This window comes from Symphodus melops, assembly GCF_947650265.1.
Source record: "Symphodus melops genome assembly, chromosome: 16".
NCBI lineage: Eukaryota > Metazoa > Chordata > Actinopteri > Labriformes > Labridae > Symphodus > Symphodus melops.
In genome coordinates, this window is record NC_136706.1 from 20,613,713 (window position 1) to 20,627,320 (window position 13,608).

The window sequence follows — 13,608 nt, forward strand, 5'->3', positions numbered from 1 at the left end:
TAATAATAATCATAATCTTGAATTCTTGAAGCTTGAATTTCCCTCGGGATCAATAAAGTATCTATCTATCTATCTATCTATCTATCTATCTATCTATCTATCTATCTATCTATCTATCTATCTATCTAATCATAATATATAGGTTAAGATAAAGTAAGATGTTTACCTGCTCTAAAAATAAAATTAATTGATTGACATAGCTACAAATAGACATGCTTACATATTTTCTACACATCATGACTGTTTGTATGCAGGCCATGTATTTTATTATTTCATTATTTCATGCGGACAGTAAAGGGTTAACACTGTGCCAAAGACGTACTGAAGGAGAAAAAAAAATCTCCTCAGCTGTGACGGGCTCTGTGAAGCTCCACTAACAAACCGGTCACCGAGGCCGCTCGTTACCGTCAAATTTAAGGAAATGGATTTGAGCTCGAGACGCGAGAACGGGAGCCCGGACGGCCCCAGCGTCGCGTGCTTGTAGAACGAGATCAAAAGGCGCGTGGTTTGCGCGTCGTCCACCTCCCGTTTCATTCTCCGGTCACAGCTGCGCGTGCTGCTGAATCGGTTGGTGGTGTTGGCACGAGCTGCCGTTTTTTGTTCAGCACTGCTCTGTGTTTGTGTGCGCGCGCGTGTGTGTGTGTGTGTGTCTGAGAGAGCGCGTGTTATCCCTTGTGTATGTATGTGTGGTTTGCGCGTGAACCGGCACAAACGGAAAGCAAGAAGGCCAGCGCGAGCCCCAAGGAAGGAAGGAAGGCAACCCGCGAGCGCTCAGCTAGCAGCCGCACGTTACACCACAGCGAGAGATGGTTACGTCTACACCGGGGATCCTTCTCCTGCCGATGCTAATATGTCTCCAGCATTGCATTAACGTCCACGGTAAGTCTCGAGCCCATTGTGTGTGTGTGCTTTCGTGTAATGATGTGTGTTTAGGTGTGCGCTGAGGACTCACGCTCTACGTACGGTGAGGTTAGGTAACATTACGGAGCTGAACACCTGTCTTGGCTGCTCCTTGAAGACATGACCGTGCTTGGCTACACCTTGCGCTTACCAACCGTGTGATTCTTCTAAAGCGGAGGACAATGTCTCCATGGGGCTGAAACTGAACATTTTCTCTTCTATTAGTGCTTTGTATGTTTGCACAAGAAGCGCCTTCGCCTTTTAAAGAAGCAATTCATCAAGGCTGGGGTGTTTTAGCTCAATATCCGTAAATGAAAGGTAGAAAGGGGGGGTGGAGAGGCCCGTTTAGTTTGTGTTGCCTGCTGCACAGAAACCGCTCATTCACGGCCAATTAACACTGCGGTCAATTAATGTGGACCTGAAAACACACACAGCCCTCGCGGGTGAACCCCTGCTTTCTACCACTGCGTTGGCGTTTGAGCGTGTCCCGATTTTCACCCGTTGGATTCTCCTCAGCCATCACCACCCCCAGTGGGTTTAATTATTTATTTTTCTGAAGTAGGAGAGAGAGAGGCGTAAAACGCACTGATTTTAAAGCGAAAGAAAAAGTGAGGGAGGGCATTCAGGCAGCAGCCTGAAGGGAGGAGGTTGTCCTCAGCCCATGACTGATCAGGGGATCCTATTGAAGGAGCACAGAGTGGCTCAGGGGAAGTTCATATTACCAGCTGCTGATTTTTGCTGTGGTGCGTTTAGTGTTGAAAGTTTAGTTGTAAACGTCAATCTAATTCTTTTCAAATTAACATGAAGGTTTTAACATGCTAAAACGACAAGACGTCACTTAAACATCATAAACAAGGACTTCCTCTAAAAAAAATACGTTTTAATTTTTCTTTTATTTTAGTACATTTTATTAATCCCTGAGGTAAATTCCGGTTTTACACCGTCATTTAGAGACATGCTTCTTCTCAAACACATAATCCTGAATCACACATGTGCACTTACAGGACCTGCATTTGTTCAAAGATGTCAGAGTGGGGCGATACCAGACCAACTTCCATATTATAGTCTACATTGGGACTTGAACCGACGACCCTCTGGGTCTTAATGAAACAGAGTATTGTGGGGTAAATGGATTAATAACTCAAATGCATCTTTTTATTTTTAATGGATCAATCCTGTTAAAATAAATCTTATTCAACATTCTTGATATTGAAGACTTTTTAAGTTTGATTATTTTTATACATTATGCTGAGTTCTAGTTGAAGAGTGTGAACTGAAAAGCTCCCGAAAGTCATATTTACTAGTCGGAGTCGCAACTGAGAGTAGCCCGAGTTAGAATCCAACATGGCTGCTACGTGCATCAACTGTACGTTAAAGCTGTAACTACAGTTTTTATTAGCCGCTTGATTCTCTTTTTGCACACGGGTGATTTCCTTTTCTAAATAACATAAAGTGCAGAAACACGTGCTGATGTTGATTTAAGCTGACTGTGAGTCCATGCTAATCTGTGTTGTCTGCAGAACATGTAGGAGACTGAAGTGCTCTCCAGTGATTGGTCGTCTGCTGTATAATAACGTTGCATGTTCTCGCCCTTCTCTCTGCAGAGTCTGTTTAACATGACCAAACAAAAGAAGTCCATGTTGAGTCCAGCTAATAGTTAATGTTGCTTTTCAGTGGGACACCTATTGGACTAGGAGGGGGGGATTGTTTTTTTTAAAATTTTTTAATAGATTTAATCTCCGGTTGTAGTAGTCTTATTTATTGTATCTGAAACCAGCAACATGCATGACTCAGACTTTCACTGGTCAGGTTATGCTGTGACTTTAGTTAATTTTAAATTCATGAATTGAAGCATGTTGTAGCCCACCTTCCAGGCTACCTTAACAGTCAGAAACCAGCCAGTTCATTTAATCTGAAGCTTGTTTTATCAGCTGTTCACTGACTGAGATGGAATTGTAGAAGTGTGATGCATAGTTTGATAGTTTGGAGTCATTTTTATTTTCTGACATTGTCAAGCTTACTTTCTTGTCCCAGGTACATAAAATATTTACTTGACTTTGGCATGATTTAATTAATGCTGTTACTAATCAAATCAGCAGCAGTTTTTTATGCAGCCTGAATTATGGAAGCGCTCAGAGATGCACACTGAGCTGTGCTTGGCTGCTCGTATCTTGCACAGATTTCTCTTCATTGCCTACCTACCGTGGAAAATGTCCTTTGGGGGAACATTGGATCAAAACTAGTGCTTGTAATGTGCACACACTCCCTGAAGCATACACCCACCTCCAGCATCAACACCTCCCTTTTTTTTTTTTTTTTTTTTTTTTTTTTTTTTTTTTTTTTTTTTTTAATTCTCGTCTCCAAACCGAACCCGAACACATTTACGCTGGCGCAGATTGAGAATGTGTGAGCCTGTTTGAACGAGACGTCACGCAAATTAGATGGCGACAAGAGCACAAGCAAGCAGTGACGCTGGCCTGATTAAAATGGATGTATTTTCCCTCCACGGTTACTGTGATACCAAGCTAGACCCAGATCCTCTGCGAGGAGAGGAGGAGGGGTGCGCTTGTGTCTTGAAGTGGGCGGGGTGGTGGACAGGAGGAGGAGGAGGAGAACACTGCAACCATTGCTGTTACTGGGGAAAATTACATTACCATGACCTCCAGTGTGACAGCCTCTCTATAGCCCACAATGATTTACTATTTTTAGGAGGGAGGACGGTTCACAGCAGCTCCGTGCCTGTTGAGTCTACGAGCGGTTCGAGCAGATGAATGAAAATCATGTGGAATAATGTCCTTTCAAGCCGTGTTCAGATAAGCTGCCTCTTAAAGTTAATGAAGACCTTTGACAAACATATGAGTAACACTGACCTCAAAATTAACTGTTGCACTCGGGCCACTGAGTTAAAATTAAATAAATAAAAAATCATGTCATATTGAAAGTTTTAGACCGATTTAATTGGCAAGCCGATAATCTAATTTTTTTCATGGATATTTCCTTTTTATTCCCCAGCAGAATAGCTTATTATTATGTATGACTGAGCTGATTGTTATATTTCCAAAATGTGCATACTCTTTACAACCCAGCCTGACAGGACGCTGACATTCTGTTCTGCTCTCCTAACCTGTGGCTGGATCCAACAGAGGCATTTCGCCCGCCTGCTTGTCAAAATCTAAAACGCCAGTCAGAGGTGATGGGCGTCATCGACTTTGTCTGGTAACCCCGACTTTCTTTCTCTGCACTCTCCCATTAAAAACTGTCCGTTTGACTTTTCCTTTTAAGCTGAAACGAGAGTGAGGCCACGTTACGAGGAAGGTGAGGTTGAAGGAGTGACGCTGCACAAAGAGAGAGAGGAAACCTGCTGGGAAAGTTACCTACCATGATTGTCAGCTCACATTCACTGCACTCTCCATGCTTTATGAACATATTTAAACATGATGCTCCAGAATGAATCGGCCGGCTGATTATATATCGACTGATACTAACATATCAAGTGACCATCGATATGGGTCTGGATCTGTTGAAAATAATCGTACATTTATTCCAATAGACTAATCACTTTTCCGATATGTGATCCTACAGACATTCTAGCGATGAAGTAGAAAGCTAAAGGGACATCATGTAAAGGGATGCATCACCTACAGGCAGGTCTGAGGCCTGGTGTTCTGTTGAGAACCCTTACAGCTAATAGAAAATAATACTCGATGTAGAGTTAGCAAAAGGTGCAGCGCTTCACACAGTTCCAACCTTCTTTGGAACAGTTTTAAGGTTTGCAGATGAAGTTACCATGGCGGGTTAAAAGATGTGCAGCTCCATGACTCCCTGTTCTGCTTGAACACTTGTCTCACTTAAAGTAAACCTGTGATCGATTCTGTTTGGTAACGTCTCACCGTCTGCCTCCAAACGGTCCTTTTAAAAAAAAATTTTTTTTTAATAATTTGTCCTAATGTCTTCATGAACTGATCTCAGAATAACTGATGCAAAACGATAACTAAAGAGTGAAGCAAAGAAGCAGTTGAGTTGTATGACGGGACGAAGCCATGAGAAGTGGGTCTTCATTATTTGTGCAGCTCTGAGAGTTCAGTCTTTGTTTGTCAGCTAAAAAAACTCTGTCACTGCAGGGAAAGGCAGATACTCTGCTGCAGGTCTGTAACACGCCACGTTACTATTGGAGTCTGTTATCGTGCTGATTGGATCAAAGTGCAGGGTGTGCACTTTTCAGTTTCCCAGACAGCAAGTCAATGGGTGTGTTTAGAGAGAGGCACTGGAGTAATCTCCCCGAGGAGACGCTTAAAGCCAAACACTGAAAACATCCAGGCCTGGCCTCGTTTGTCACAGTGCCTTTAAACTCTGCACGCTTTCCTCTTGGCTAACCGTCACATCATGACGTCGATGTTGTTAAAGAGTTTGAGATGTTTCCCGACCTAACTTGACATTTGTTGTTTTGTTCATTTCAGTGCAGGCGCTCCCTCAGGAAACTGTAAAGTGCTCTCAAAACTACATGAACACATCGGTTACAAACCTCAAATCAATATGCACTTCATCAGCGACAAATCAACACGAGCTGAAGAAATGCCACTGCTCATTTCGCACTCTATATTTTTCTACTGAGATGAGCGAAGAGTAGATTTGGATGACTCAGAGTGGGGAAAAATAAAATCCTTGTTTGTCTTGAAGCAGGTCTTCTGGTCCATCCAAGCTCTTCTACATTGACTCCTGCTCTCTCTGTGTGGAATCAGCTTGAATGCAGACAGGAAGACAGATTTAGCATGTGTGCTACCTGCCAGCGTGAAAGCACGCTTTGACAGCTCACCTTCCGTCATGGACAGTGATGTTGTGTTCTTGGGGATTAGAGCAGCGTTCAGTGTTTCATATTTCTCCTTTAATGTTTTCAGTTACTCAGCGGTCTTTGTTGTCCGAAATCACATCTAGCTTCTTTTTGTGATTCAAAGCATTTAAATGGGATACTGGTACCAAGGCGTGGGTGTTGATTCTGGTATGGGTCTTTAACTCCCTCTATATGAAATCTAGTTGTTTGTTCTTCTGGAGTGTCTGGGCGCCCGTGGCTCGCTCTTTAAGATTTCCCTCCCAGCCTGGCTGTCTTGACCTCGCTCTGTCAGCGTTTAACGTGCGTCAGCAGTGAGCAGTAGGTCAGGCTCATGTGATGACTTTTAGTTTCCCCTTTATGATTACTCATGACCGTGACTGACTGAAAAGAAGTCCAGGGTTTGACATTTGCAGCACTGTAAGCTGTTCTGATGAAGAAAGAAAACCCGAGGAGAGCTCACAGCTAGCTTATTTAGCCGTTTGTGAGTGAAGTACACTTGATTTACTTTGTCATGCGTGTGTGTGTGTGTATCCATGACTTCATCATCTGGTATCACTTAAAAGCACTTGACAATGATGTGTTACTAAATGATAAACTTGAAACTCAACTTGACCTTGCAGATTGAGATGTGAAGAAGCCCACAGCGGCGTGTGCGTGTGGCTCATGGAGCAGAGTACAGTTTAGCTGGAGTGTGATTGACGGAGGCCACAGTCATTGTTTTCCTGAACATGTGCCGGGTTTCACCTTGTTTTGCAGCCCTACGTGTGAACACTTCCCAAAGAGCCTTGAAGTAACTTCAGCTGCAGTTAATGGTTAACCTCGTGTAGTGTGTTTTTGTAGTTGGAGTGAAAGCAGGCTCCAGCGTTCCTGTACGGCTGGAGTTCTGTTGGGATGTCGTCCGTGTCACTTTGTCTCCTCGCTGAACCAACGGGAGCTCCTGCTTCTCTCGCTCGCTCTCTCTCTCTCGCTCTCTCTCTATCATGTTTTGTTTTATTGGAGGAATTCTGCTGTGAAAACTATGGAAATTGATCCAGTGACTTTACTGTACAATAAGACGCTGAACAAATTTTACTTATTTTTTATGGAGAGCTTATATTCTATGTTTTTATTTAATCAGGACAGTGCACATCAATCTACAAACAGCATCCATGTAAATCTGGCCAAAGTAGCAGAAAAGCTGAATTTCCTCCGTCGTCCTCAGCTAAGCACTAACAAACAACATAAAACAAATGTAGAATTACAGGACATGTTCAAAAGAACAACACGCAGAACTCACTGATCATTTGACAAATGAATTGAACCCAGTCGCTGCATTAAAACAATAACAGACCCTCATGGAACTCGCTAATCGCAGGAAGAGCGAGCGCCAGAAGGAGAGCACTCGGAGCCAGACGTTGGCAAACATCAGCTCGGACTGAACGCGAAACATCTGACCAAACTCCTCTCTGGAAAGAGTCGGGGGACGGAAGCAAACGGGTTAATCTTCCATCAATAAGCAGCCTGTTGTTTGAGACACCTTTGAGTCTCTACATTTATTAAATGATAATCTGACTATCTCGCAGTGCATGGCAGCCTGAGCTGATGGATAGCTGCAGACTGTAGTACTGGGTTGAGATGGTAATAGTGAGAAGTGTGATCTTTCTTACTGAGATGTAAGCTTTTACTGACTTTGAGGGAAACCTATGGACTCATGTAAGAGGACAATCCCTTTTTATTATCTACTGAAGTAAATTCCAGGTCCATAAAATCCAGCACGTAGCCATGTAATAGACATTTAGAAACAATTTGATTGGCTCTCTAGACGCTGTCAAAGGATGCTTTCTTTTCACAGGTAAGCTTGCTCTTCTCGTTTTTGTTGGGTCAACTATTAGTGCTGTAACAGTGGTGCAGAAGCTCACAGCTCAAGTGGTAGAAGCATGTCGCGTGTGAAAATCACCATCATCGCTGACGACAGAGTTCCTCGGATGAGCTGCTGCACGCCGTCGCCCTGCACCATGTCACGTGACCCCTGGAGGCGACGTAACCCGAGCTGCAGCGTGCTCTCTGGACCCATGAATCCTAGTTTAGCACATGGCGCTCTGATAAACTATTGGTATGTTAGAAACGCTCCACACACACACGGGACGACTGCTGCATCTCGTATCGTCATGGCGATCATCAAGGCTGCAGATCAGTTGCTGCCCTGTCATCCCTGTCTCTCATAAACTGAAGTCAGTCTGTGTTTACAGCAGTGGAAAATCAGATGTTTGAGCAGAGGCACTTTAGGCAGAGAGTAACGATCAATGAATGTTAATAATTGAATTCCTACACGCACGTCTCTTGAAGCAGCTTTAAGTCCCTTGTTTTGAATGCTGTGTAATACACTGTTAAACTGATGGAGTTCTCTTTGCTGTCACATCACACTTCCTGTTTGCTGATTGTGAGGCGACATGGTAAGAGGAGGAAGTCACCGTCATAGACGCCTAACCTGAACCTTTTTGGCGTTTTGGTAGCCGTGTCATTCCCAGCCAGGTCCTTCAGCCAACATCCGTGCCAGAACCTTCCAAACGCTCAGTGCGGCACGGACTCCCGCAGAGACTTTGTGTGTGGGAAAAGTTCACGGCCAGAGAGGAGAACCAAACGCCACACAGACGTGTGGTTTCAGTCGAGGCTTCAGAGGCGCTCGTGGAGGAGACATCCGGTCTTAAGGAACGCTTGACGCGTGGCGCTCTGTGTCTCGTCCCTCTGTATGTCAGCAGTCATTGGTTTGATTGGCCGATGTGCTGCGTTGCTTCTGATTTTAAAATGCAGGCCGATGCAGCTCCATCCATTATTCTGCGATTGTGCTGATTGAAATGGTAATGCGGATGAAAGGTCAGCCTGCTCTCCATTCTGTAGCTCGACTGTGGAGCGAGTGCAGCTGCTGGAGTCGTGCTTCAATGGAAGTCTGCAGGCTGTTGGCAGGGTAGCCTCTGTATTCACCTCCTCCTGGATCACAAAGTTTTTGGATAGAAGTCAGACGCGTCCAAAAAAGAAAAGACATTCTGGGTTTTTTTTTGGTTCAGGCTGCAGCTTCCGACGCCTCGTGCTACCAGTAGAGACGAGGAGAAGAATCAATCGAGTACATCCGAACCCACTTCCTTTTTTAAAGGGTTGTCGAGCTTTAACCTCTCCTGTGCACCGCAGCAGCTCGTGCGTCCTGAATGGACAGATTAACGTCCCTGAAGTTGACCTGACTCTGTGTTGGACAGTGGTGGTGATCAGGAAGAGTGACGATTAGCTTGTCACTCTTCCTTAAAGTGGATTTTTGTTCGTCTTTGTAAGGCTGTTAGTGAATGTAAAGGACGAGCTGAGCCTTTTAATGGACAGAACGAAGCCTTCCAGAAAGGATAACATCGCAGGCCTTGCAGCCTGATTCATGGAGACTGTCTCGGACTTATGTTGAATGTCATACTCTGTAGAAGCAGAGATGGTATAATTACAGCGAGTCTTCAGTCGTGTGTTCGTGTGCAGTTTGAGGCCTGAAGCTCTTCACGTTCGTTCAAATCAGCAGGGGAATGTTTCCCTGCGTACACGAGCTGCTGACCCATTTAAACGCATTCCTTCATCACGGCAGGGACACAAAGTCCAGACTTTAGATCCTGTTAGAAATAAAACCCCCCCCCACCATTATTATTTATAATTATTATGTTGCCTTCGGAGTTTAAAAAGGTGACTCGTGACCTTTCAGTGAGACATGGTACACCTCCAAGCTGTTCAGCCGCTCTATCACTCTGTGCTCCATTTACCCACCTGGACTGACGCGCACACCACACTGCAGGCAGCGCCAAGGTCAGACACTGTCACTTTAAGACCTCCAGTATGCCGGAGTGCACTCTGAGAAGTTTTGGGACAGCTTGTTTGCTTCTTCCCCTTCCTGCTGTGTGTTTGAGAGTTCTCCTCATAGAGAGGACGAGGTGTCGCTGCTTTTAGTCTGTAATGATTGTAAGAACTTCTAATCTCAAGTGTTTTAACATGCCGTGTTTGTTTTTAAAAAAAACAACTCATGTGAAGCTCGTCCTTGGAAACGGGATCACTGCTTCTCTAATCGGAGGTTTGTTGCATTTTTCATCAGCCCTGAAAACCAGACATGTCGGTGGGCTCATGTATGATTCAGTGTAGATGTGTCTGGTTTTCCTGCATGTTAAGACGGGAAGCACCAGCACCAGGACATCCTTCATGCTTTTCTTGTGTTGGACATGTGTGACATTCAGCAAAAGGTCGAGGTCGGATTCGAACCCACGGCTGCTCTCGAGACTATTGCAATGAGGCGCGTCATCACAGCTGCTGTCGGCTAACGGCGCCGCTTAATCTGCTTTTTGTGTCCCGATGTATCAAACTGGAGCTCTGTGCAGACATCCAGTGACTATGCATGTGTTGTGTTCTTCTTCCTGTGTCGCCTGTGACGTGATCAGGTGAGCTGTAGAGTGTGCGGGCGACTCCTCACGTGGCGACAAACTGAACTCGATGCAAACGAGATCAGCTTCTGGTGTGCAGAGGAGTTTTTTTCTTTTGCACATTAAAATACTGTCGTTTAAAAAAAACCTCATGCTTGGACTTAATTAATTGTGCTGATCTTTGCCTTTTTTAAGTGGAACCTCATTTGACCTTCTTCTCTAATGACACGAGTAGTTCACCTACAATACTGAATGTTTCTTCAGCATACTTAAAACAAGACTGAATCTGTTGGAAATCAACTCAAAGTGAGAAACAGACCTTGTTAAAGAAGTTAGAAAAGTGAGCAGTCTCTCCAGGCGTCTTTGAATAACTTCAGAGCAGCTGATTATCCTACAAGTGAGAGAGGAACAGATGGTGATCCGGACACTGATTTTTAAGCTTTTCAAAGAAATATTGACCCCACTCCATGTTCAGTTTGAAAAGGAATCCCAGTCATCAGCTCCGTGTGTTTCTCTCTGCTGTTTGTTTAGAAGGTTTTGGATTACAGACGTGGAGGTGGAGAAAGTCACTTCACTGCAGTTCTTCATAATCTTCTCGTGTTAAGACGAGGCGCTGTTATGAATATTTGAAACGCATTGTAAAAAAAGATGAGAGGAGGAAGAAGAAGAAGAACATGTGGAGCTGGCGTGTCTCGGCTGAGATCTGCTCTGTGTGCCAGCTATCTTGTTTTTAAAAACGACAGCTCTGCAGGGAAGCTCGATCAGGACTAAACGAGAAGAGAGGTCGACTCCAAACAAACACAAAAGTGCATGATCATGAAAGCATGTGGACCTGTAATGACGCAGCGCCTCTGTGCCTGTCCCCCCCCCCTCTCTCTCTGCAGGCACAAAGACAGAATGTGAGGCCAACCAGTTCCAGTGTGGAAACGGCCGCTGCATCCCGTCCGTCTGGCAGTGTGACGGGGACGAGGACTGCACGGACGGCAGCGATGAGAGCTCCTGCGGTGAGTAACCTCCAGCTTCATCACCGTCAACACGCGTCGTCTGATTTGACTTCAAATCATGTGAGCTCTATTATAAGAGGCTCAGGACACATGGAGAAACAACCGTGTCCTCAAAAGATGCATTTCCTGTCTGCAGCTCGGAAACCTTAGAGAGACTCGAATCCAATCTGCCACCCAGCTCACCATTTATTCAGGCGCATCTCAAACATAACCACTAATTGGACTGTTGCACTTTTATTTTTATTTTACCGTTGTGTTTTTAGTAGTATTGCTTTTAATCTTGTTTTTACACTTGAAAGCACTTTGTGCACCTTTTTGTGGTGCAGCTGTGTGTGTTGCTCTTTCATGTCACCATTGTGTTTTAATTATGTTTTAGTAGTATTGCTTTTGTTCTTGTTTTTACCCTGGAAAGCACCATTTGGTTCTGGAAGGTGCCATACAAATAAAATGTAAATTGATTTCTACATGTATCGTTGTGTTACAATCACAGGAGGAAGTCTTTATGTTAAGCTTGTAAGACAGTGGAAATGTTTTTGATGACTCAGTGTTGCCTTGTTCATAGAGTTGTGTAAGTGTTTGACCTTCAGTCTCGGGGCAGATTGGGACTTGTTGAAGTTTTGATTTGAGAGAAATGGACAAACACTCGGAGCATGCGGTGGCACAGGACTGTGGGAAAGTCGAGCTCACTGAAATGGAAGGAGAAAACAAGAATCCGTCGCCTTGCTAGAAAGATGAGGAGGAGAACTCTTTGTTCCAGTGTCAGACACATTAAAGGTGATGGTTACTTACACCTGAGCAGTTCTTAATAACACCTGCTCGTTCATTTCTTACAACAATCTGAGCTGTTTTAATGGTGCGTAGGGACCTGATTGGACTGAATCACAGGAGCTACATGTTCCCAAACACAGAGGTCACATGTCCACTGAAGTCTGATGTTTCTGATGGTTTGCACACCTCACCTCAGTCTTGTTTATCTTTTGAAGGATGAGGCTGTAAGGGCATCATTTTTAAACATCAGGTATTTAAATGCCTCTGGCTGGAAGCGTCATGCGTTCTGGTCCATCAGTTTAAATTCTCGTGACGTAGACGTCTCAGAACCACTTGGTCCTGCTGGGAACCACGAGCGGCTGGACGTCTCTTATGGACTCGGTGGTTAATGCAAACATCTGCAGGGTTGTTACCGAGACAAAAGTCCGACATGGCTGCGTAGTTTATGCATTCAGAGCGTGAGCTGAGTCTTTTATGTCCAGTGTCTATTAAAAATGCATCAGTCAGACACGCTGAGGCACTGGGTGACATGTTCCTCCATTACCATGAACCCAAACACTTGTTAATTTTTAATTCTACATAAAACATCCAGCTGCCTGCTAAACTTCCAGCACCAAGCCGCTACTGAAGATGGAAGTACGGAGTCTCTTTTTATGAGACTTTAGATTTACCTCAGAGTGAGTTAAGCACCCTGCAGACAGGGACGCCGATCTTTATTTAACCTTTAACAATACAAGTCAGCACAGAATAACTCCAGGACACTACGTCAGCTGAAAACCTTCACTTTGGCTCTTTACTGCAGCTCCGTACACTGATGCACAAGCAGCAGCTTGTAAACTTAATGGAGTCTGAAAAGGAGCCTTCAGTGCTCATCATTGATGAGCGTTTACCACCAGCTGACCTGTCAAACGAGGTCTCGTGCTCTCTGGGTAAACGCACTAAAACAGTTTGTTTCTCCACTGCTTTTCTTTGGTGGACAAAACAAACAGTCAGGAGGGGCTGTGAGCTGAGCTGCTGCTGTTTTATTTTACTCAAGAATAAAATACACAAAAAAAAAACTGATTTCTAGTTAAAACTGGAAAATTCACAACACGGTTTCTTTTACAGTCAGGATCTGTTGGATTATTTTCCCAACCAATCTTTGTTTTTACCGTCTTCAGACCACTCAGAATTATTTTACCATTCATGTGATGCGCTTATATTGAACCATGACGTGCCGATAAAACCACTGACAATGATGCCCTTTTCTCAACCTCTAAGAGCACTGCACTGCGGGGACATCTCGTGTGTGTGTGTGTGTGTGGACATGGAGAGATGTACTGTCGATGTCTGCTGTAATGTGGATCAGTCGTCAGCATCACAGCAGCTGTTCAGACGTGGGCTGTGATGTGTTCCTCCTGGAGTGTGGGCGACTGAATGACAGTCCATCTTTGTTCAAATTGAGCACACTGCTCTGCAGAAGTGAACAATATGTAAATGAAGTTCTGTGAGAGTGGTGAAAGGTCAACTCAGCAGGAAGCTGGAGGACTGTAAACCCGAGCCAAGCCTGTCCCAGTGATGTGATGTGTTTGTATATTTCTCACTCTGTTTTTATCGAGTGGTGCAAAAACACAGAAACAAATCCCCCTGTACGTTTCAAAGGGCTGACCTGAAGTTCATCCAAATAAAGACTTTGGGATGTATGGGAACCACT

General features: G+C 44.4%; 1 protein-coding gene across 1 annotated transcript in view; it reads left to right on the plus strand.

The window, feature by feature from the left end:
- The first annotated feature begins 340 nt into the window (after positions 1 to 340).
- The window catches only part of vldlr (very low density lipoprotein receptor), a 55,621-nt gene continuing 42,353 nt past the window's right edge, over positions 341 to 13,608 (plus strand). The window contains exons 1-2 of the mRNA XM_079365204.1: positions 341 to 879; positions 11,028 to 11,147. Coding sequence (XP_079221330.1) covers positions 807 to 879; positions 11,028 to 11,147 — 193 coding nt within the window. The 5' untranslated portion in view covers positions 341 to 806. The remainder of the gene's footprint in view (positions 880 to 11,027; positions 11,148 to 13,608) is intronic.